Source organism: Schistocerca gregaria, chromosome 1 (genome assembly GCF_023897955.1).
Source record: "Schistocerca gregaria isolate iqSchGreg1 chromosome 1, iqSchGreg1.2, whole genome shotgun sequence".
Lineage (NCBI taxonomy): Eukaryota > Metazoa > Arthropoda > Insecta > Orthoptera > Acrididae > Schistocerca > Schistocerca gregaria.
In genome coordinates, this window is record NC_064920.1 from 186,345,986 (window position 1) to 186,373,168 (window position 27,183).

At 39.3% G+C, this 27,183-nt stretch overlaps 1 protein-coding gene across 1 annotated transcript in view; it reads right to left on the reverse strand.

Moving 5' to 3' along the window:
• LOC126336400 (protein rogdi) overlaps nt 1–27,183 on the reverse strand; it is a 71,750-nt gene that overhangs the window by 21,337 nt on the left and 23,230 nt on the right. The window contains exons 4-6 of the mRNA XM_050000088.1: nt 25,183–25,340; nt 9,877–9,997; nt 8,796–9,005 (exon numbers count right to left, since the gene is read on the reverse strand). Coding sequence (XP_049856045.1) covers nt 8,796–9,005; nt 9,877–9,997; nt 25,183–25,340 — 489 coding nt within the window. The remainder of the gene's footprint in view (nt 1–8,795; nt 9,006–9,876; nt 9,998–25,182; nt 25,341–27,183) is intronic.

The following is a 27,183-nucleotide window of genomic DNA, read 5'->3' on the forward strand; positions in this document are numbered from 1 at the left end:
ATAACTTTAGCAAACACTGATGGCATAGAAATAGGTCTAAAATTGTCAACATTATCCCTATCTCCCTTTTTAGAAAGTGGCTTCACTACCGAATACTTTAATCGGTCAGGAAACTGAACACTCCTAAAGGAGAAGTAACAGATATGGCTAAGTACTGGGCTAACATACATAGAACACCACTTCAGTATTCTGCTAGATATGTATGAGAGTTCTTCGTCTTTAGTGATTTCATTATTAACTCAATCTCCTCCTTGTCAGTATCATGGAGGAGCATTTCAGGTAACAGTCTCGGAACACTTTTTTCTAAGAGCGCTATATGATTCCCTGTTGGGACTAGGTTTCTATTTAGTTCACCTGCTATATTCAGAAAGTGATTATCAAATACTGTACATATACGTGACTTATCAGTAACACGGACATTCCCCCTATGCACTGATTCTATATCCTCAACCTGTCTCTGCAGACCAGCCACTTCCTTTATGACTGACCATATGGTTTTAATTTTATCCTGAGACTATGTATTCTATCTGCATACCACATACTTTTTGCCTTCCTAATAACATTTTTAAGCACCTTACAATACAGTTTGTAATGGGCTGCTGCATTTAGATTTTGCCTGTTTCTAACATTGTGATATAATTGCCACTTTGTTCTACAAGATATTCTTATCCCTCTAGTCAGCCACACAGGCTGCCTGTTTGTGCTAGTACCCTGTTTTGAACATTCTAACGGAAAGAAACTTTTAAAGAGCACGAGAAAAGTCTTGAGAAAAGCATTATACTTATCATCTACTGTATCAGTGCTATAAACATCTTGCCACTCTTGTTCCTTGATAAGGTTTACAAAGGTCTCTACAGCAACTGGATCAGCTTTCCTAAACAGTTGATAACTATATTTAACATGTGTTGCAGCATAAAATTCTTTTAGAGTTAAAATTTGTGCATCATGATATGAAAGGCCAATCACCTTTTTGCTAACAGAATGCCCTTCTAGTAATGAGGAATGAACAAAAATGTTGTCTATGGTTGTTCTACTGTTCCCTTGCACTCTCGTTGGAAAGAATACGGTTTGCATAAGATTATACGAATTAAGGTGGTCTACCAGCATCCTTTAGCTTGCACAATCACTTATACAATTAATGTTAAAGTCACCACATATAACTAACTTTTTGTATTTCCTATAAAGTGAACCAAGAACCTCCTCTAGCTTTAGCAAAAATGTTGTGAAGTCGGAGTCTGGGGATAACAACAGTTAGAAGTTTAGCTTCATTAAATTTAACCACAACTGCAAAACATTCAAACACCTTTTCAGTGCAGCACTTTGAAACATCAATTGACTCAAATGGCATGCCATTTTTCACATATGCGGCTACTCCCCCACACCGCAAAGAGCTCCTAGAAAAGCTGCCAGCCGACCTGTATCTTGGTAAAGGAAGCCTCTGAATTATCTCCTTATTTAAGAAGTGTTCAGATATACCAATAATTTCAGAGTCAACATCTGTAAGCAGTTCACTAACTTTATCTCTAATACCTTGTATATTTTGATGAAATATACTAATTCCCTCATTACTCGGATACCTAAGCTTTGTCAAAAGTGGTTCCTTTGTTAGAGAGATTCCCTTCAGCAGGAATACCTATCAGCTGACTTCAATCTAAAAAAAAAAAGGTGCAGCTATAACACCCACAACTGCAGGAATTTTGCCAAGAGTGATCCCACCACCCCCACCTATGCTGTCACCTACAAGTTTTGCCAATCTCCCCTTCCCATACCTGTTGAGGTGCAAGCCATGTCTAGTGAAACCCATCCTGCTGATACACTCCACCAACACCCCTGAAATGTGACTCATGCCTTCTGTCATCAGCGCACCCACAAGTCTCATGTTATTACGCCTGACGTCTGTATTAAAATGAGGCCGATCGTGACGCTGAAACAGTTCCACAAAATGCACATTCGTGTTGCCAGTCTGAGTGGCTATCTTTTCCAGGTCACCATCTATGTCATACTCCCCATCCCTATCAATACTATTACCAGCCCCACCCACAATCACTACCTGATCCTCTTTAGTAAAATCCCTACATAACCCCCCCTATGTTAAAAGTCACCTGAGCCAATCCTGCATTAGGCTTCACAATGCTGGTCACCTGGTACTCCCCAACACTTCCTGCAACTGCTGGCCTACACCTCTGCCATGAGAACTATCTAACAGCAGAACCTTCTTCTTCCTCTTCGACTTTGCAACTGTCCTAGCCACCGTAACTGCTGAGGTCTGCTGCATGCTTCCTACATCTACAGCTGCTAGAGATTCCTCTCCACTAGACTCTGACAGTTGGTCATATCTATTGCAAACACCAATAGCAAAACTATCTGAAAATCTTCTTCTCCTAGCAGATCTCTTGCCAACAGCCAGCTCCCATTCCCCAACCCACTTCTCCCTCCTCATCCTGTGCATTTTTCAACTGCACCTGAAGGGCAGCTCTGTTCATGACAAACACAATCAGTCAAGTTTCGTCACCCAGAGACAGCGAGCATATTTCTAAAGTTTTGTGTGTATATGCTTTCTAATTCAGGACTTTTGGCCAACAGCTTAAAGGTACAACAGTTTTTCTATTGTGCCTGTCTGCTGTTTTGTCTCCTCTGTATAGTATCAATTTATCATTTGCTTAATATTATTGTTATTCTATCCTGTACTTTCAATTGTTTGATTTTGACTATTGATTTAAATATTCAGCAAAGGCTTTGGAAGACCCAGGTACTACACTAGTGGACAATCTATTATTTAGTTTACATGATATTTCCTTACATGTGATGCTTTCAAATGCCATAAGTACTGCAGATGTTTTCTGTTTAGCAGACTACTGGAATTTTCTACAGTTGGAAATGTGGTGCTCTGAGCAGCACACACAGGTCGATACTGTTTGTTTGTTTGTTTTCGTTTAGAGTGCAAAAACAACGAGGGGCGTACATGCCCATGTCAGAACCGTAGAGCATGAAGACAAAAAAGGAGCTGAAAATGACAGCATGTTAATTCCAATCAACAAAAGAAAAGACCGCTAAAAACAGGGACTTGAGGAAAGGCACATAAATATATCATACAGAAACGGAGGGTCCTTAACCAAAAATTAGATGTCCTTTGCCATACTGTTACGACACAGAAAACGTAAAATGCGGGCGACAGCCTGCACATTCTTCAATTAAATGGCTGATAACTCTGATGCCAAACAAATGAGAATGTTAAGTGGTTAAAAAAAGGGCATTTCATCAGTAAATAGTGAACCGTCAAAGGTTGAGGACAATGAGCACAAAGTGATGTGGGAGTATCACTTAACAAATGGCAATAGCTAAAAAGACAGTGCCCAATATGCAACCTAGATAAAATGATCTACTCACAGTGATAGAGCTAAGAGGAGGTCGTCCAAGCCACCGGGACAGGTTTCATAGCCCGGAAGTTGTTCCCATGAAGGGAAGACCAGTGGTGATGCCTAAGTGACACCACCTGCTGACAGACAGCAACACTGAGATCACTGGTGGGCTGAGGAACAAGGACTGCAGCCTTGGCAGCTTCATTGGAAACCTCATTTCAGATCAGACCAGTGTGACCAGAGACCCACATAAATATCACAGTGGCACCATCAAGAGGGAGAAAGTGATAGTTTTCCTGGACCCATTGCAGTAAGGGATGGACGGTGTACAGGACACAGAGACTCTATGAAAAGCCAGTGTCACCGGATGTACTGCATGACCTGATACAGGGTGAAGAGCTCCACTGTAAATACTGAGCAGTGTTCTGGAAGCTGATACCAAGAAACATCGGTGCAAATGACAAAGGCACACCCGTCACCACAGTCAGTCTGAGAGCCATCAGTGTACACAAGGGTACTATAACAAATTTCTGTACAGAGGTTGAGAACTTTACAGTGATAGAGCGAGGTTGGAATAGTGTCTTTAGGAAGCAAATGAAGGCCAAGGTGAACTAACACTGCCCACCATACAAAGCCAAGGTGGTGAAGGGTTCACACCCACTGTGAAACTGGCAGGTAGCACCAAGTTAAGCTACCAGAGCAATAGCCGAAAGCGAACTCCAGGAGATAACAGAGAAGAGGGACCCACCCCATACTGGCGATCAAAGGAGTCATCGAAGGAGGTGGCACAGGATGGGTAGTCAGACATGCCAGACAAACAGCATTCATACCTGCTGAGGAGAGAGTCACGGCAGTATGAGAGAGAGAGTTCGGCAGCTTCTGCATACAGACTCTCAACTGGGCTAGTGTCAAAGGTGCCAGTGGCCAACTGGATGCCTTGGTGGTGGATAGTACTGAGTCAGCATTAGAGGGATGGATGGGCAGATGCGTAAACGAAATACCCATAGTCTAGTTTTGGAGAGACAAGGGACCAGTATAATCAGAGGAGTGTGGTCCGATCCGCTCCCAAGGAAGTACTGCTGAGGACACGTAGGACATTGACGGATATGCACAGTGGGTGGCCAGGGAAATCATTTGGAAGGACCAAGAAATTTTCTTATCGAGCAAGAGCCCCGGGAATTTCACAGGTTAACAAACGAAAGAGCAACAGGTCCAAGATGTAAAGAGGGTGGTAGAAAACAAATGCCCCGCCAGAAATTCATACAAATGGTTTTGTCAGTGGAAAAACCAAAGCCAATGTTGATGCTCCATAAGTAAATACGATCGAGACATCGCTGAAGGTGCCGCTTGTGGAGACAAGTCTATGGAAAACTGCAATACATGGCAAAATTGCCAACAAAAATGGCGCCAGAGATGACCAGGAGGAGACAGGCCATAATAGGGTTAATGGCAATAGCAAAGAGGACAATGCTCAGGACAAAACCTGAGGCATACCATTTTCCTGGATAAAGGTATCCAACAAGACAGAACCTTCACATTCCTCAAAAACTCAGTCTTTTAAAAATTCCTGAAGGAACGAAGCAAGCAACCACAGATGCCCCACATGTTGGGATTAGAGAGGATACCAGTCCTCCAACAGGTGCCATACGCTTTCTTCAAATCACAAAACATGGTCACAGTCTGATATTCATGACATGGGTTGACAAAGTGATGAGATGGTCAACTGCAGAATGATGCTCTCTAAATCCATAGGGGTGGGGGGTGGGGTGGGGGGGGGGGGGGGTAGCTAGAAGGAATGTGTTTGTCCTTAGCAGGCTTAGGTATGGGTATGACAGTGCCTTGACACCATTGTCTGGGAAAAGTGTCATCTGCCCAGATACAATTGCACTTATGAAAGAGAATGGTCTGCAACATCTGAATGTGAACATCGTCCAGCCCTGGGGCGGAGGATTGGAATGAAGTGAGAGCATGATCTAGCTCCTCATAGAAAGGCGACATTGTAGCACTCACAATCCTGAGAAGAGAAAGGTATTGCCAGAGACTCCTCCACTAGTTTCCAATGGAGGAAAGCAGGGTGATAGTGGGTGGAGCTCAGAATCTCTGCAAAACAGTGGAGATAGCAATAGGGTCCACTATGACATCATATGCTATGACCAGGCCAGAAACTGGGAGATGGACCTTGGTCCCAGAGAGAGGGAGTGTAACTATTAAAAGAACTAGTACATGGAATCCAGCCAGATTTTTTGCTATCCTGAAGAACATGATGACACTGTGTATGCAACTGTTTATAAAGATGCAGTTTGCCATTGTAGGACGACAGATAACTATGCAGAGCCATGTCCCCATGGATGAATCACGTCACAGCACACCTCAGTCCAAAGGTCCAGGACAGGCTGCAGTAAAGAGAAATTGTGAGGAATGGAACATTCTGTGGTGGTAAGAATAACATTTGTAATATATTCTAGCTGGTCATCACAACTGGAGAAATGTTGTTCGTCGAAGGTCACCAGATAGAAGTAAAGCCCCTAGTCAGCCTTAGAAAGCTGCCAAGTGGGTGTGCACATAGATGAGGTAGCAGTCAACAAACGGATAGTGGATGGGAAATGGTCGCTTGAGTATGTGTCAGAGAGAACAGACCACTCAAGACAATGGACAAGATGGGCAGTGCAGAAGCAGAGGTCCAAATGGGAGTAGGTGTGCGTGGTGCCTGAAGGGAACATGAGTGCTCACGTATTAAGGCAGATGGGGTTAAGTGGATTGAGAAGGTCAGCCAAGAGGGCACCTCTCTGACAAGTTCTGGGAGAGCGCCAAAGGGGATGGTGCACATTTAAGTCACCGAGCAGCAGAAAGAGGTGAAGTAGCTGCCCAAGAAGCTGGAGGCTATCTGCCTCAGTGACATCGAATGACCAAGGGATGTAAACAGTACAAAGGAAAAAGGTTAAGTGAGGAAGGAACATGCAGAATGCAACAGCTTGAAGCTGGGTAGTCAGGGAGATTTCTGACAAACTCCTATGTGCAGCATGACTCCTCCATGAAATGGAATGCCATTCTTGGTGGGAAGGGAGGGGGGAGGGGGGGGGGGGGGAAGAGATCAAAGTGGACCGAAAAGAAATGCAAAAGCTCAAAACAGTCATGAGCGCACAATTTTATTTTCTGGAGGCAGAGAACAAGTGGACGCTGTGATTTCAGGAGCAGCCATAATTCCTCCTTGTTGGATCAAAGAACAAGAACATTCCATTTGAGGAGAATCATGATGAGGGAAGGGGACAAGGAAAAAAATAAAGGGGTGTCACCTCGGCAGCTGCCAAGTGCCAGCCTGAAGGCTCACTGCTACAGGGCACAGAGGTTGGAGGATCCTGTTCCATGAGAGGCTTCAGCAGTCTCCCTCTGTCAGTTCGCAGAGTCCAGGGCTGAAAAATGGTTGGCGGTGGTGCACTTGCGTGCGCACGTGTGTGTGTGTGTGTGTGTGTGTGTGTGTGTGTGTGTGTGTGTGTGTGTGTGTGTGTTTTACTGATGAAGGCTATAGCTGGAAGCTGTATGTGAGTGTCTTAATTGTGTGTGTGTGTCTGCAACTTTGTGTGTGTTCTTTACAGTAAGTAGCAATCTCTTTTCCTACACTGTTGACTGGATTGAGGATTTTTTGGTAGGGAGGATGTAGCAAGTTATCTAGGATGGAGTCATAAACAGATGAAATCTTTTTGGCTGTGCCCCAGGGAAATGTTATGGGGCCTTGTTGATCATGTTGCATATTAATGATCTTGTGGACAATATTAATAGTAACTTAGTTTTTTTGCAGATGATGCAGTTACCTACAATGATATACTGTCTGAAAGAAGCTGTATAAATATTCTGTCAGATCTTGATAAGATTAAATAATGCTGCGAAGATTGACAACTTGCTTTAAATGTCCAGAAATGTAAACTCATGCACTTCACAAAACAATAAAACTTACTATCCGAAGACTATAACACCAATGAATCACATCTGGAATTGGCCAACTTAGACAAATACTATGGTGTACCAGTCTGTAGAGACTGAAATAGAATGATCAGATACACTCAGTCATGGGTAAAGCATGTGGTAGACTTTGGTTTACTGGTAGAGCACTGGCGTAATGCTGTCAGTCTACAAGCAGATTGCTTACAAATCATTCATGGAACCCAACCTAGGATGCTGTGCAAGTACGAGAGACCTGTATCAATAGGGTAAATGGGGGATATTGAATGCATACAGGGAACAACAACACGAATGGGCACAGGATTGTTTGATCACTGGGAGAGTGTCACAGGAACGCTGAAGAAACTGAACTGTATAATCTTGAAGACAGACTTGACCTATCTCAAGAAAGCCTACTTACAAAGTTGTAACACCCAGCTTTAAATCATGACTCTACGAATATACTACAACCGTCAACAAACCGCGAATTCTTCACGTGCTCCATATATGAACTGAACAAGAAAAAATACTAATAACTGGTACAATGGGATGATCCCTTTTCCATGCACTTCACAGTGCTTTGTAGAGTGTAGAGTAGATGTATATGCAGAATCTCTACCATGTTAAGTTAAAAGCCTTCACTTTCTACCAAAGTAACATAATGGGCTATGTCATACTGGTCATATCTATTTCTGGCATTGCATTTTACTTGCTATGGGCTGATATGCAGTATGTGCACCTTGCTGCAGTTGTGTTGTAGATGAATATTGTTCCTGTCCCTTGAAACTCTTCATTAACTTAGACATTGTGTCTTGGAATTTATTTCCATTTAAGGAGTTTTACATTACTGGGAGTGGACTTGATGATTCTTCAGCAACTTGAATTTCTGTGTCCTCACTTGACGGCGGAGGATTAGGTGTTAACCACATTATTCATGGTGGCACATGTTCCACCAATAGCAGGACTAATGCCGTCTGTATTGCTCAAAGTGACTGACGGCATACACAACTGCAATGGAACACTCAATCTTTCTGTATTTTATCTCTGTTGCACCTCTTTGATAATTGGGTGGGTGAGCCAGTTCTATTATCAGAATAATGCACCAATGGAATACAACAGCCTGACCTCTGTACCTTGAAAACCGCTGTGTGTTCAAATAACAAGAGATTTTATTTTTAATGAAATTAAATGTACTTCCTCATTGTACTGCCTAACTTTTCTGTTTTAGTGAAAAGTAATAAGTGTCACAACTCTTTGATCTATTTCCTGTATTATTTTCCACAGTCCACCTGAATAAAACTACAACGCTTTGCCAAGAAAAATTACATAAAATATACAATTTAATGTGTACCTCATAAATATCTTATTTTGAATAAAAAATTGTTGAGCAATAGGAGGAAGAAGAAAAAATTAGAATGAGGCATTCTTGTATACAACACCACACACATTATGATCCAAATTCCAGACAAGTCACTCTAACAATGTCATGAAAATACAGACCTTGTCCTTGAGTTGCTGGCAGAGTTGCAGTGCCACAGTGAGAAGTACTAGAGCTTCATTTAGCCATGGGATTGAGCACTCTGCCTGATGGGTGTCAAACTTCATTGTGCCTTGCACATTTGTCAGTTGATATACAGCAAACACCAGTTTGTGGCTCTGCACATAGAAACTGATTGCAAGATCTTCAGGAAGGTTTGGCACCAAAGATTTCTGAAATATGGATGTGGCATTATTATTAGCTGTTGATAGAAAATGACACTAACACATAAATAAACTACCTAGCACTAATATAAAATTTCAGATTGAGAGAAGTTCCCAGTTAGAAAATTTGGAAAGCAAGATATGTAGGTCATGAGCAGTTACAAGAAATTTCCACCAAAACACAGCACAAAATAATCAATACAGAGAATTACAAAGCTTTGTTAAATATTACACTATTATTATCATCATCATCATCATCATCATCATCCACACTTATCTCATGAGAAATGTGACTTATTTTAATTACAACTCAGTAATTGCTCATCAATTTAAAAGTTGTGTCCTGAAAATAAGAACTTTTAATCTATTACACTTCTTTCCGCACACAGTAATCTTCTCGAAACAGCAAATTAATCACAGCTCAGCTGAAAGTATCTCTCTCTCTCTCTCCTGTTCTGCAAGCTCCAGGTATTTCTGTATTTCTAGTTGGACTAGCACCCTTCGGTTGACGGATACTGTAGGGAATGGCACTCCAACACCCTCACCCTCCCTCTTTTTTTGCAATGAAACTTCTTCGCTGATTAAAAATGTGTGTCAGGCATGAACAAAAGCTCTGTCTTTGAATTTTGCAGGCAACACTTGTGTCACATAGGGCACTTCATGGTCTGATAAACCAGTACACAATTCCCATCTTCCAAACTCCACAAAAGCTTCCCTACACTCCTGTTAGAACATTTAGGTGAAAGCATGTGACACAGCACAGCTTAATGGATAGGGCTGTCTGCAGAATGAGTCTTTCACTCTGCAGCAGATGGTTTGCTGCAATGTTCATGGCTTAGAATATATACTACACTTTGGCATGCACACACTTCAGACTTACCATATTCCTGCTTCTCATGAGGTCGTCAATAGTCTTCTTACGAGGCACTATGAGACTGGTACGGGCACGTTGCAAGGCTCCCAGTATGTTGCCCAATATATAAAGTACTTCTTCTGATGACCTGTTGAGCATTTCAAATGGCTATTACAGACATGTTAAACTACATACTAGTGGGCGAAACCATAACTGATTGGTAGGGGAAGATATGTTGCAGTTTGGTTTAAGAAAAGACGTTTCCTAGTAAACATCTCAACCATGAATGTCAGTTACAGACTTAAAGAAAACACCAAATGTATTAACTTAATTATTTAATGTTTTCAACTGCAATTTATTAACACAGTGACCCAGTAGCTCTGAATCATTTTTGGTATGAAAACCTATTTATGATAGCCTCTTTTTATTTATTTATTTATTTTTAGGTGTGAGCGACAAAGTTGAATTTGAAACTGTTTACACAAATTTAAGGTGCACTTTTTTACCATATGCAACATTCAAAATTGCAGCACACATACGATTCGATGGCGCATTACATTCAAGTATAAACTTGAATCTGTCATTCATTGGCAATATTACTGAAATTTAGGTAGTGTTCCTTATGTCACAATGCACTGCTGTAGTTCTCAACTTCGTTACATTATTTTTGACCTACAACTATGTAGTGTGTTTGCATAAGGTAATTGCGAAATGGAAGGCACGCAGGAAAGAATATTATATCATTCTTCTTTCCAAATGTAAAATAATTCCTTGTGCTGAAAAATATGGTAACAGGAGGGCAGGACAAGAGTTCAAACTAATTAGGCCTAACAGTAATGTTCACTTATAGAGAAACAGAAATTTTCATTATTTGTAACTATCCCTACTAGACAGAAATTCACTGGCCCTTGAAAAAGAAGATATACTATTGAAGTACAAGTTTTGGAATTCGTCCCTGAAAGGAGGAAGACTGGGCAATCTGTGATTAGCGACACCAAACGAAACAAAGCAAAGGAGGTGACTGCAGTTCTTAATATTCTGAGGCAAGAGATTAAGGCTAGCTGTGGATGGGTTGATTGCTTTATGAAACAGGTGGGCTTATTTCTATAAAACCAGACAACAATATGCCAGAAACTTCCACAGGATTTTAAGGAAAAAACTTCATGAATTGCATCATTATGTACAGTATTGGTACACTCCAATTATGCACATTTATAAATATTAGTACTCATGAACATCAAACACAACACTATTGAAATTTCAGATGTGCCCATCACCATGCAAATAAGGTTTTGTTATGAAGCGTGGTTCTATATACACTGATCAACCAGAATTAATAGAAATCTCCTCTCAAACAATTAAAAAGTTCTTGCACAGAAAAGTGTGCTGTATAGCTGCGTCCAGCAGACCAAGGTTATCAAAGGCAGAATGAAATCTCTTAAGCCCACACTAAACAGTAACCTTGATTTTAACATCCAGATGAGGTAGTTGGCCTTGTACTAAATGTCTTCCATAAACAGCTGGTGAGGACAACATTATTGTACATACTGAGGTATGTACAATACTTCCTTATTTTTATGAGAGGAATTAATTCAGCTTTTCTCCAGAAGCTGGGGTATTGCTGTTTCAAAAATTAAATTAAAAATATTGGAAAATGTTGATTTTGATACTAGAATAAAAATGTATGAAAACTATGCTTGTCAAATCATAGAAAGCAACCTCTACTCCCTCCCCCCCCCCCCCCCCACCTACCCATACGCCTACCCCTACCACCAGCACGAATATAATTACAATTAATTTTTCATGCCACACACAACTCACATACTTACGGCCACTGTCTCCAGGTGCTGGGTAGAGAGGGAGGGGGAAAAAAAACCACGAAAAAACAAAAAGCACACACACACACACTCACACACACACACACACACACACACACACACACACACACACACACAGCCACTGTCTCTGCGCACTAGAGCCTAGGCTCCAGTTCCCACACAGTGGGTGTGTGTGTGTGTGTGTGTGTGTGTGTGTGTGTGTGTGTGTGTGTGTGTGTGTGTGTGTGTGTGTGTTTCTATTTCAGGAGAAGGACCTTGCCTAAAACCTTAGATTTTAGTAGTCATTTTCACTACTGTGCCTGTCTGCAACTCAGCACCTCCTCTAAGTAGTGAGTTATCCATCCTTTTCGAACTGTTGTAATTCATGCCACCCTACACAACACAAAATTGTTATTTCAGATCCATGTTAAGTTTTGTACATAAAATTTCCCTTACTTCATCTTCCAAAGAAAAGTAAATCAATATTATCCAAACTGCAGTGGAAAATAATGGCTGCAATCCACAAACAATTCACCACCTATACAATAAAATTAAAATAGAAAATTACCTGCAGTAAATTCACAACCACCAGAAAAAATATACATTTGCACACATTCCATTCCTAGGTAAAATATCATGAGAGTAGCAAATCTTTTCAAAAGGACACATGTTCAAGTAAACTTCCATATAAATAAAATAGTGCAACATCAACAATATCCATAGCACCAAAACTACCAGCCCAGGCCTTGAAAAATCAGGAATTTACAAGATCGTGACAATTGCTTAAGCTTTTATTCTGACCAGACCTGCAGAAGCTTTAATGTAAGATACCTTGAACACATGGATGCCCTTTAGCCTAGTAAGTTAGAATAAATCTGCAATAGCCACTCGTATGGGTCAACACAGAGACACTGTTCCTAACATTGAAGTTAATACGTACATATTATGCAGCACTAACAAATGCAATAACATGGACATCATAGAAGAACCAGAAATGTATTTCACATCTTCATCTCACCTGAATACATTCTAAATGAGCAACTGAAACTGGCTAACACACAATTTTTACATAATTTCCTTGGGCTGTGCACACAAAAACACAACATGGACATCCAACAGACAGAAATCTGCACAAGAATTCCCACATTGCAATAGAAGAACACCTGCACTATGTAACATCCTAACAACTCCTATAGGTGAAGTCAACACTCACCACAGCTTAACAAAAGTCTTTAATTTTTAACACTTCCAAAAACCTAACACAATGTAATTTGCATATATTTATATTCCGAATAAACCTGTTAATGATGGCAGTATCAAGTTACATAACTCTAATGTTGGGCAAATGTGTACCCTTAATCCCAAGCTTTATCTTTTAAATTCTGTACTGATATCAAGTAACTTATAAACTGTAAACAACCATCAAAAGTTCTGTACATATAAATTTGTGTACATGTATGTCTAATTTACCTACACTACAAGGTGTACAACTTTGCTGCTGCTGTTTTTTCCCCAACATTTGAGGCTTTAATGAAACAAATTGATTACACATGTATCATTCAAAGTATTTTCCATTGCTGGCCACTACTTTCTCCCATCTTTCAGACAGTGTACAAACCCTGCGTCAAAAAAATTATTGTTCTTTTGAAGCGATCCAATTTGTGACTACTTCATGATATTGGAAATGTTGGTAAGCCAGGCCATGCGCCACTGATCTAAACAGGTGATAGTCAGAGAGAGCAACGTCTGGAGAATATGGCAGGTGGTGTAGGACTTCCGATTTTAATGTTTCCAAATGTGTTTTGGTCTCTTTTCCAAAGTAGGGTTGAGCGTTGTCATGCTGCAAAACCACTTTATCGTGCCTCTTGCTGTATTGCATCCGTTTGTCTTTTAATGCTCTGCTCAAGCACATTAATTTCGTTCGATAACAAGTACCTGTGTCGTTTCACTTGGTTTTAACAACCCATAGCACACGACACCAAGCTGGTCCCACCAAATGCAGAGCACGGTCTTGGAGCTGTGAATATTCGTTGGCTGTTGACGTGGAAGCATGGCCAGGATATCCCCATTTTTATATATATATTTGCATTTAGAGTTATCGTAATGAACCCATTTTTTGTCCCCAGTCACAATGCGCTGCAGAAATCCCATCCGTTTTTGCCTCTGAAGCAGCTGTTCACAAACACCGTTCAATGTCTCTTGTTTCAGCTCACACGGGACCCAAGTTCCTTCTTTTTGAATCATGCCCATACCTTGAGACATTTTGAAATGGCTTGCTGTGCCACTCCCTCTAATCGTGCCAATTCTTCTTGAGTTTGACATGAGTCTTCACTCGGCAATGTCTCCAATTCTACATATTCGAACACATTCTCTCTTCCACCACTATGCCGGTCTACGACATTAAAATCACCATTCTTGAAGCGTTGAAACCAATCACGACACATTCTTTCACTAATAGCGTCCTTACCACACGTACTTGAGAGCATTTAATGAGACTTAGCTGCTGTTTTCTTCATACTGAAACAAAACAGTAACACATCCTGCAAATGACAAGAATTAGGCTCGTAAACTGACATTTTCAATCAAGAACAACTTTACGATGCAGACAAAAATTGACTAATGTTTGAATGAGATTATGTTGACGAAGGACCAAGCTAACTGCCTGACATCTGTGTTCTGTTTCTTTCAATCCGTTGTCGCCACCTATCAGCAAATGGTGGAAGCAAAGTTGTACACCTGGTACTATATAAAGGCAAGTTGAAGTTCAACATTGTTACCAAAAGGCTCAACTAGCACTTGACCCATTTATTTCAAATTTTCACATGACACACTAATAAAATTTAGTCAGCAGCAGATTGCATATTTTTTAATAAATGTAACATATTACTATATGTAAGCTATGTTAGACAAATGGTGTTAACAAAAATCTGAAAAAGTTACTGATTAATTTGCATCAAATTTTTGCACAACATACTAGTAAATATTCACATAGATGGACAAACCCCATATACTTTTAAAAAAAAACAATAACAGGTTTTTCCAATGTAGCTGACTGAGAGAAAGAAAATGTGCTGTGAAAATAGTGTGGTTTAGTTTTATTTCTTGTAGTCAAATTGAACTACGATATCAGGGCACTAACACCTTTAGACAAATTGTTTCTCCTGCATATATTCTTCCTCCTTATATACATAAATTTTAAACAAAATATGCATACACAACAATGTGTTTTTTTTTTTCATTTTAGTCCTTGCAGTCAGTTTTAACAGAAAACAGGGAAGCTGCATTTATGACTTATTGGCTTATGATTAGAATACTACTGGGGAATCTAAAACACACAAAACATTGTAATCCTACATATTCGCAGATTGAAACCATGCGAAGTACTGTCACTGAAGATACTATCCTCACAGATCCAGCAATTGAGGGGTCTCTCTAGCACCCCGTATACCAATGATCCCAACCAATTCCCCCATTCATTCTAAGTAACTTCAACTCCCAATCAAGGTTTTGTTTGCTATACCAATGAACTAGGCTCAAAGTAGTCAGATAAAAAGAGGGACAGGGATGGGTGAGGGGGAAGGATGGGATGGGTGGAGAAAGGAGGAAGGAAAATCACAGAGAGGGGGAGGGAGATAAACAGAGAGATTGGGGAGGAAGAGATGGGCAGAGAGAGGGAGGAGACAGATATTTAACAATTAGTAACCATTTCCCCGTTTCCTAGCATTATGCAATCTGATGGCTTTATCATATCTCATTAAAATATCTGCTGCTAGTTTTTAAAAAAACACTTATTGACAACAACCTGACGTATAGTCCTGTAATAATAAAATCATTCTTAGAGTTCAAGCACTTTTCTGTTGCTAATATGTTGCACATCCCACATATGTGCTTTGCTTAGTTTACATTTATATTCAATAGGAACTGAATTATATCTTCATACCTTTGCTTAAAGGATAGTCTTTACATTGTAAACAAAAGCATAGAGAATAAAGTACACGTGTGAAGCTTAACACTGTCATTAAGAATATTATGAAGAGCGCCATTGTTATTTATTTACTTTGTGTGTACTGTTCGCAGTGCAGCTTATACCTAAACGTGGAAAACCTGACAAAACAAAACAAAACATCATCCACTGGGACATACCAAAATGTATACAACTGTTTCACCTTATATCTAAATAAATGCAGTGGCATACCATGTTTTTATTATTGAAACTACATATAAAGTGGCTCTAAATATTCAAATGTTCTTGCACACTGTATGAGCAGAAGACATGCTGCTGTCCAAAACAACAATTTAATTGGAAATGTTAGCCATCTGAGGATGATCATGGTAGCCCAAAACCAGTCATGGTATTGGAAAAAAAGCATTTTGAATATATTCGTGGCTGGTTGCATTATTCATCAACTATATTGGCTGAGTATTCTTTCAACGTTTCTTAAAGGTAATGCCAGATATTGCAATGAATGCTGTCATGACCTGGTAATACACAAAGTGAAAACGGACAATGTTGATTCCTACTTGATAAAGGATAGCTGTAAACATTATTGGTAGAATCAAAGTGAAAACAAACTCTCTTTGTAAGAGCTCAATACTGATAGAAAACTGTACTGTGGCTTGTGGTAATGCTTAGGCATGTTAAATGCTCTATCATACACTGGGCAAGTCTGCTCTGCTGATCTAGACAATACAATTCATTGTACAGCAGTGAATAGGTCCCTTGCATATCTGCTTGAAATCCTCCTCGTGGACACCCATACAACTGGCAAATTTCAGCATTCTCATCACAGCAAGCTGGCTTTACAGCATAAGTTCGTCATTCTGAAACCTCATCTTTTGGAGGTTGCTCTCTGGTAGGTTTATCCAGATCAATAAGTGATCACTGTAATGTAGATCATCGAGCACTTCACACTGAACAACGTGCACAAGGGATAGTGAGCACGATGAAATAACAATGGATGGAGAATGATCATATGTCAATGCTGCAATGTTTCCATGCTCAGAAGACTTAAATCTTATGCTAATAAGAGGCTGTCAATAATGTGATCCCTTAGACAGTCTTAGCAAAGTTCGACAATACACAGCATCCACTTTGACAGTTGCTATCCCTGCTGTCTTAAACACTCCCTTCCCAAGGTATCCGTGATAAACACACCAATTCTTCCACCACGTCCCCCCTTCCAACACCTTTACCAACAACCTCTCCAAAGCCATCCTCCATATAAATACACCACAAATCTTGACAACAAACAAAACTCAATGGCACAATACTGCTCTCCTCTCACCCCCCAATAAATACAGCTCCCATCTACATCTACATAGATACTCCACAAGCCAGTGTATGGGTTGTGGCAGAGGGTACAATGTATCACTAATAGTCATTCTCTTCCCTGTTCCACTCGCAAACAGAGCAAGGGAAAAATGACTGTCTATATGCCTCCACATGAGCCCTAATTTTTCTATCTAATCTTATCTTCATGGTCCTTACGCGCAATGTTTGTTGGCAGCAGTAGAATCATTCGGCAGTCAGCTTCTCTAAATTTTCTCAAAAATGTTCCTTGAAAAGAACATTGCCTTCCCCCAGGGATTCTCATTTGAGTTCTCAGAGCATCTCCATAATACTTATGTGTTGTTCAATCATCATCATCATCGACAGTTTCCAGCCTCTGGCCAGGTCTGTTTGGAACATAAGCCTCTCCATCATCTTCTGTCTTGCCACCATCTCTCTGTCTTCTCCTTTCTTTTGGATGCATTCCTCCACTCCTTTCAGCCACCTGTCTCTCGGTCCTCCTCTTGGTCTCTTTCCTTCCACTTTCAACTCGTGCATCCTGCTGGGTATCATGTTCTCCTCCATTTGTTTAACATGCCCATACAATCTCAGCCTTGATTTCTCTATCTCCTCCTGTAATGGTTCCACCTTCATTAACTCTCTGATCCTCTCATTTCTTAACCTGTCTATATTTGTTACTCGAATATTGTTCCTCAAGAATTTCATCTCACTAGCTGGCACTTGGCTTTTCCCTCTTCCTTTCATAACCCAGGTTTCAGATGCATATGTCAGGACCAGGGCATAGTATATATAACCTTTTTACTGATTTGTGTTAGATCTTTGCTCCATATCAGGCTTCTAACACTTTTCCGATATGCTTCTGCTTTTTTCCCCCCTTTGTTTATTTCTCTGTTATTTTTTCCATCTTCCTGTATCAAGCTTCCTATGTACTCAAAAGTCTCCATTTTCCTCGATTGTTCCCCACCAATTGTTATTCCAGTTGTTCCTCTCTCCTTCGTTCTTGTTGTGACAATCATCTTACTCTTATTTATATTAAATTTCATCCCATATTCTTGTACTGTTTGTTCCCATATGTCTAACTGCTCTTTTACTTCCTCCTCCTCATTCCTCCAAATCATCAGATCATCTGAAAACACCATAGCTTTCATCTTTCCTTCACCAATTACTTGTGCTATTGACCTCATTATGTTGTTCAAACATATCAGTAACAAATTTAGCAGGCCACCTCTGAAGTGGTTCAATGTCTTCCTTCAATCCAGCCTGGTACTGATCCCATACACTTGTGTAGTATTCAAGAATAGGATATGTGGTCTCCTTTACATGTGAACCACACTTTCCTAAAATTCTTCAAATAAACCAAAGTTGACCATTCACTTCCGATACCACAGTTTTCACACATTTGTTCCATTTCATATCACTTTGCAACATTATGCCCAGATATTTAAATGACTTCACTGTGTCAAGCAGGACAATACGAATACTGTATGCGAACATTACAGGATCGTTCTTCCTACACATTCGCATTAACTTACATTTTTCCACATTTAAAGGTAGCTGCCATTCTTCAACACAACTAGAAATTTTGTCTGAGTTGTCTTATCTTCCTACAGTCACTCTACTTCGACACCTTACTGTACACCACAGCATCAATAACAAACAAATGCAGGTTGCTGCACACATTGTCCACCTAATCATTTATGTATACAGAGAACAGCAGCAATCCGGGGCACGCCTGATGACACCCTCGTCTCTGATGAACATTCGCCATTGAGGACACCATACTGGGTTCTATTACATAAGAAGTCTTCGAGCCACTCACTTATCTATGAACTTACTCCACATATGCATACCTTCATCAAGAGCCTGCAACAGGGCACCACGTCAAATGCTTTCCGAAAATTTAGAAATATGGAACCAGCCTGTTGCCCTTCATCCATAGTATATCACATGAGAAAAGTGCAAGCTGAGTTTTGCATGCTAAAAATATGCTGATTTATAGACATAAGCCTCTCAGTCTCAAGAAAGTTTGATAATAATAAACTGAGAATATGTTCACAAATTTTACAGCAAACTGAAGTCTGTAATTTTGTGAATCCATTCTTTTACCCTTCAAATGATGATATGTTTGTACGATTCTCCTGTGAGAATGATTTCTTGAACATGAAATTTAAAACTTTGGCTTTTGTTTTGCTATCTTCAACAGCCTCACCCGATTGATCAACAAGGGACTGAATGGAAGCCTTAGGCCCACTTAGCAATTTTACATATGACCAGCTTTTTCTTGGGTTACCTGCCAGATCTTTTGCTATGGTATGACGGTGGTAGTAGTTGTACACTTTGCGCTTAGACTTTTTCATGACCACATGATGCTCTATTAACCTTTGCTTGTCATTATTTGTGTGTTCTCTTTCGAACAATGAGTGCAACAGCCTCTGCTATCTCAGCATCTTATGAACTTTGTTATTAAACCATGGAGGGTCTTTTCCATCCCTTATCCACTTACTAGACACATAAATCACAAGACCACAATTTACAATCTGCTTAAACTTTGCTCATAATTCCTCCCTACATCCATCTTACTATGGCCTTAATTGCTCTGTATATCCATCTTACTGGCACTAAGTGATGTCAGTCACGGTGATGTGAGATGCTAACAACTGCTTATCTGCTCTATCTAGCACAAACACTCTCATAGCCTTCTGGACTGATTTATTAACTTTTGTAACCATAGTTGCTATAATGACATCATGATTGCTAATCCCCGTTCCTATGCTGACACTGTCAATAAGATCCAGCATACTCGTAGCTACAGGGCCTAAAATATTTCCATTGTGAGTGGACTGTTTAGCTAGCTGTTCAATACAGCTACCAGAAAATGTGTTCAAAAGTATTTCGCATGAATGTCTGTCTGTACCTCCCACAATGAATCCATAAGCATGCCAGTCTATACTTGGGAGGTTAAAGTTGCCTCCAACTAATACTGCACCCTCTCCAACTGACCCAAAGAAGGGACTAATAGTTTTAAAAGTTAAAACATTTTCTTTGTGATTACATATATATTTATCTGCAGTACTTAAAATTCTGCCTCCTGAAGGTATGCACTGACAAAGCATAATACTGTTATCGCCTTGTAATTTTTAATGTGAATTTTCCTTTTGATCAAATTTAATATATACTGTGATATAAAAAGACTTCTGGCTCTTTCCTTTTCCCTGATTATCCCACTGCTGGTTCAATATTTTGTTTCTCCAAGTTTATGAAGCTTACACCTCTCATCAGCAACATGTCTAATGCAATGTGTCGGATAGAAAACAAAAATATGCAGGTTGCTGATAAGCTCACCCCTAAATTGCAGTTTATGTACGAGTTTGTCAGTCTCAGATTTTCAGCTGCACAAAATAAAATCTTTATTAACTCCACATTCCCATCATGGGAGCATCAATGTCTCCATGCTGGTCATTTCCATTCTTTTTCCTCTAAAAATGACTATATCTATTCCAGAACCCCTCAATGATATAAAATGAATTGTTAAGAAGAAATACTTGTAATCTGCATTTGAAATCACTGTTACAAATTCCACAAACACGGTACATTAGTTTCCAAAGCATTGAAATCAAGATTGTGACATGTTTTTGTAAGTCAATCATAGGTTAATGTCAGAGGATGTAGGCAGTCGCTGATAGCAGATATTCAGAGCATAGGAAACATGATGCAGTCAGCCTATAGCAACATCACTGTTTCGTAGCGCAAACACACAAAACGTTAATGGTTTAAATTAATATAAATACAGTACAGCTACACAAAAAGCTAAGCTTTCACATATAATACTGGTCTTTTCGCTTTTCAGATATGTCACATAAATGTGCCAGAAACATTTTGAATAATGACATAAATGTGTGGTCTTCTGCAACCAAAGGGTTTCTAAGTGGGTGGTCCTCAAAGTTTTGAGGTTTAAATGAGAGTCAAATGCTCTGTGTTTAATTCATCTTGCGTAAAAGGAAAATAATGCTTTTCAAACCACAATTCACAATATTTTTCTGAGACCTGTTCAAAATAGGTTTGTTTTGAAGATTTGCCAGAGGGCCAGAAAACAAGTGCTACCACATATGCAATCCTGTGATGATGTAGAAAGCCCATGTTTTATGTATGCTCTGCTCGTATTCCTTTTGTTGCATTTCTGCTTTTGGAATTTCATGTGTAATGGGGTATCATGTGACCATGTGCGGCACTGAGGCATGTTGTTTAGAGGGGAAATATGGAGTTGTTATACTTGGTGCAATTGTTTTATCATATCCTATCCAGATGTTGTTGTCGTCGTCTTCAGTCCTGAGACTGGTTTGACGCAGCTCTCCACACTGCTCTATCCTGTGCAAGCTTCTTCATCTCCCAGTACTTAATGCAACCTACATCCTTCTGAATCTGTTTAATATATTCATCTCTTGGTCTCCCTCTACAATTTTTACCCTTCGCGCTGGCCTCCAATACTAAATTGGTGATCCCTCGATGTCTCAGAACATGTCCTACCAACCGATCCCTTCTTCTAGTCAAGTTGTGCCACAAGCTCCTCTTCTCCCCAATTCTATTTAATACCTCCTCATTAGTTATGTGATCAACCCATCTAATCTTCAGCATTCTTCTGTAGCACCACATTTCGAAAGCTTCTATTCTCCTCTTGTCTAAGCTATTTATCGTCCACGTTTCACTTCCGTACATGGCTACACTCCATACAAATACATTCAGAAACGACTTCCTGACACTTAAATCTGTACTCGATGTTAACAAATTTCTCTTCTTCAGAAACGCTTTCCTTGCCATTGCCAGTCTACATTTTATATCCTCTCTACTTCGACCATCATCAGTTATTTTGCTCCCCAAATAGCAAAACTCCTTTACCACTTTAAGTGTGTCATTTCCTAATCTAATTCCCTCAGCATCACCAGACTTAATTCGACTACATTCCATAGCATCGATTTGCTTTTGTTGATGTTCATCTTATATCCTCCATTCAAGACACTTTCCATTCCATTCAACTGCCCTTTCAAGTCCTTTGCTGTCTCTGACAGAATTACAATGTCATCGGCGAACCTCAAAGTTTTTATTTCTTCTCCATGGATTTTAATACCTACCAGGAACTTTTCTTTTGTTTCCTTTATTGGTTGCTCAATATACAGATTGAATAACATCTGGGATAGGCTACAACCCTGTCTCACTCCCTTCCCAACCACTGCTTCCCTTTCGTGCCCCTCGACTCTTATAACTGCCATCTGCTTTCTGTATAAATTGTAAATAGCCTTTCGCTCTCTGTATTTTACCCCTGCCTCCTTCAGAATTTGAAAGAGAGTATTCCGATCAACATTGTCAAAAGCTTTCTCTAATCCTACAAATGCTAGAAATGTAGGTTTGCCTTTCCTTAATCTTTCTTCTAAGACAAGTCATATGGTGAGTATTGCCTCACGTGTTCCATCATTTCTACAGAATCCAAACTTATCTTCCACGAGGTCGGCTTCTATCAGTTTTTCCATTCGTCTGTAAAGAATTCGCATTAGTATTTTGCAGCTGTGACTTATTAAACTGATAGTTCAGTAATTTTCACATCTGTCACCATCTGCTTTCTTTGGGATTGGGATTATTATATTCTTCTTGAAGTCTGAGGGTATTTCACCTGTCTCATACATCTTGCTCACCAGATAGTAGAGTTTTGTCAGGACTGGCTCTCCCAAGGTTGTCAGCAGTTCTAATGGAATGTTGTCTACTCCCGGGGCCTTGTTTCGACTCAAGTCTTTCAGTGCTCTTTCAAACTCTTCACGCAAAATCATATCTCCCATTTCATCTTCATCTACGTACTCTTCCGTTTTCATAATATTGTCCAGAAGTACATCTCCCTTGTATAGACCCTCTATATACTCCTTCCACCTTTCTGCTTTCCCTTCTTTGCTTAGAACTGGGTTTCCATCTGAGCTCTTGATATTCATGCAAGTGGTTCTCCTTTCTCCAAAGGTCTCTTTAATTTTCCTGTAGGCAGTATATATCTTACCCCTAGTGAGATAAGCCTCTACATCCTTACATTTATCCTCTAGCCATCCCTGCTAAGCCATTTTGCACTTCCTGTCGATATCATTTTTGAGACATCTGTATTCCTTTTTGCCTGCTTCATTTACTGCATTTTTATATTTTCTCCTTTCATCAATTAAATTCAATATTTCTTCTGTTACCCAAGGGTTTCGACTAGCCCTTGTCTTTTTACTTATTTGATCCACTGCTGCCTTCACTACTTCATCCCTCAAAGCTACCCGTTCTTCTTCTACTGTATTTCTTTCCCCCATTCCTGTCAATTGTTCCCTTATGCTCTCCCTGAAACTCTGTACAATCTCTGGTTCTTTCAGTTTATCCAGGTCCCATCTCCTTAAATTCCCACCTATCCAGATAAGGAATGCAAAATAAGTAAGTAGGCCTTGTCACAGTATTAATTTCAAAACTAAACACTATAACTCAAAGTACCCTAATATTTTGTTACTTTGTGATTTTAACATAGATTTTTTTTAATTTGTACTCTGCAGTACTGTGATGTTGCATCAATACAGCACTGCAACAAGCTAGTAATAAGAAATACAAATTTCTTAAAAAAAAAAAAAAAAAGGTTCTGTAACCAGAACTAAGAACATATTTTAGTCTTCCATAATTATGTGCACATACTTTAATTCACTTGATAGCTCCCAGCCACAGAAATTAGGCTTTTTTTCATGTGGCATGAGAGCTATAAAAGGAAACAGCAAAATCAATAACATAAACACGGGTCACATCAAGACTACCCTCTTCACTACAACACAGACTGCTAATGGGCAGACATGAATCTGCCAGCTTGGGTATGCCAGAAAATATATTCCATGTAACATCTGGCTACTTGCTGCTACTGCTTCTACGGCCAACAGCCACATGTAAAGTAGCCAGACGTGGAAGAAGGCACTACTCATATCCAACTGAACTGCACATGTGCATGAGCTCGCTGGCAACTGCTCAAACCAACCTAATGTAAACAGCTGTGACATTACGCTCATCGAAAACAGTTTGTTGTTATGAAGTACTGCATAATCTTCATCCTAAAGCCTTTGACACTCATGTGGCTGACACTCGTGTGTGCACTGCATTTTAATGTTATAATGGTGCATTCCCTTTGCAACTTAAGTTTTATTTTGGTGTTTTTCTCTCGTTTACATTTTATTGCCGTAATATTACTCTGCAGTAGCAGGATAAAGTAAAATTATTTGTTAGAGTGTCAATTCTTACTAGCCAAAATTACAAAAATTTAACTGAAAATTAAAACAATGAAAAATTCCTGGAATTCTAAAAAAATTCTCATGTTTACCCCATAGTTTTCCTTGATTTTCCGAGGCACATACATCCTGTGTATGTCACAGACATTTTATTTGTGTGGGCTGATTATCTAAAGTTTTATAGCTGCATATTTCACACCTTTCTGTGTTGTACATGTGAATATCTTGTTACTCTGAACAATGATTACAGGTAAAAAATTTCGTAAGTGAATAAATTTACTTTGAGACAGTATCAGTCACTTCAACTTCGTTAAATGTTCTTTCTACTCAAGTATATCCATTTTCTATATGTGCTGTAATTTTTGTGGGTTTTCTTCTGAAGATGACACACATATCAGTGATAGAGCACCTCACCAACTCTCTATTCATAATACACAGCATAGCATAGTTGATCTAGCGGCTCTGTAGATCATGAAACTGCAACGATTTAAATTGCAAGATCACATTTAGTCATAGCAATCACTCCAACAAATCAGAGATCTGCTGTAGCAATAAAATCCAATTATAATGGAACTAGTGTGTACTGCAGTAATAGAATCAGCATTGACATCTATACCTAATCTGCAAGTAAGCTGGAATATTATATAATCATTCTCAATAGTCTGTTTCCTTTCATTTTGATTTGTAAGACATTTATCACTACCAGAAATATGTACTTGCAAGATCAGAACATTCAAACTCTAACTTGGCAGTTAAATGTTACTATGCCTGCACTATTCATAAGGGAAACAAATTTGGAAGTATTTCATACACAAGCAACTTATTTGGTTCTCCTAACAAGTAGTAAATAATATAATACATTTTTTTGAATAATGTCCATGTCAAAAATATGACATGAAAGAGCTGAAAGAATCACTTTAAAAATAAATTTATGAAGTTTTTATATTCTGCTTACTTGAACATATAATCTTTATCAATAGCTTCGGTATGAACTATGGCCTGCTGCAGATGGTTGCCAGCATCTTGGATCTGCTGCAATCGCCATGGACTTTCAGCTTGAATTGTCGTCCGGTATGTCACTACCTGCTGTCGTTGAACTCTGAGATTGATTTCCTAAGGAAAAAATGACATATTATACAGGAAAATGTATTAGGAAATACATATTAATATTAAATAGGATGAGTATTTCCAAACAGCATAAAACAGACCTTTTTTAGTTTCAGAAAATTTTGTTAGTTCTTATTGGCAAAGAATTAGACTGTAGAAGATAAACCTTCTTAATATCTGTCTACATTGTCTAACGAGTGGAGCACTAACTTGAAGGACAAAGGAGTTGAGGCTGTAATCAAATCCCACTCACGGCTAGCCATTTGTGTACATCTCTTTCCTCATTGACTCAAGTAAAACTGACAGTCCATCAATAGGAATTGTGTGCAGCCACAGACGTAAATAAAAAAACGAAAAGGAACACTCAGATCAAAGGCAAATATTTGAGTTACTAATTGAGAATAGTGAAATAAATTAAAATGACGAATAAAAAGTGTTTTAATAGGTGACATGTTGAAAGGCACCTCTGTGCAGCACGAGTGTGATAGGGTGAGACTTGCTCATACACAACAGCACAGAGGAAGTAAATATCTAGCATATTGCTAAGCCTTATGAAGTCTTGCTGTGGATAAAAATGAATAAAGTTACACTATCACTTAAGCATGGCCAGTTCACAGTTGGAAGGAGAGCATTTATTGTTGTCAAGTGCTTTTTGCTGCAACATGTCTGGAGCACACTAAAACTGATTGAACCAAATGGTTAGTAAAGGATAATGCACAAAACTGTTCTAAACTGTGCTGCCTTTTGATGTGACATGCACTACTGTGTAACTCTGAATTAAACTGTTGGAGATCAATTGACAGGATGTGGAAAGGATTTTAAACATTAGATGTTTTTCAAATGAAACCAATAGTCAGAATTTTTTCCATGACATATTTCAGATGCTTTTTATTATGGATTTATGGGGGTAGTCTGTATTTTGTGGAGGTTTTGATTGAAGGATAAATGAAAACACAAATGTGAAAGAAAAACTACTACCAGTGGTCTCAAACAATTTTCCCAATTGTTACATCTTTCATTAGTAAATACTAAACATCCATTGGAGCAACAAACATGGTGTCTTTAGATCAGATAGATTAGATTTACTTTCATTCCAATTGATCTGTAGTGAGGAGGTCCTCCAGGATGTAAAACATGTCAGAAAAACAATAATACAAGACAAATAGTTACAAATGAAATAAATAAGCTAATGTACCTTCCACAGCTCCAAAGTGGAATGAATTTTTTTTTTTTTTTTTTTTTTTGAATGAACATTATATGAAAGAATCATTTTACAAACACTACTTCAATGAAATGGTTCAGAGGTTAGGTTGTACTTACACACACACACACACACACACACACACACAAACTTATTTACAATGAACACATTACTGCACTGAAATGGTGCAGAAATATATATATATATATATATATATATATATATATATATATATATATATAATAGAAAGAAACTTCCACATGGGAAAAATATATTAAAAACAAAGATTCCAAGACTTACCAAGCGGGAAAGCGCTGGCAGACAGGCACATGAACAAAACACACAAACACACACACAGAATTACGAGCTTTCGCAACTGGCAGTTGCTTCATCAGGAAAGAGGGAAGGAGAGGGAAAAATGAAAGGATGTGGGTTTTAAGGGAGAGGGTAAGGAGTCATTCCAATCCCGGGAGCGGAAAGACTTCCCTTAGGGGAAAAAAAAGGACAGGTGTACACTCGCGCACGCACACACACACACACACACACACACACACATCCATCCGCACATACACAGACACAAGCAGACATATTTAAAGGCCAAGACTGAGGACTTTGATTTGGGATAGGAGTTGACGGGTGTGTTCATTG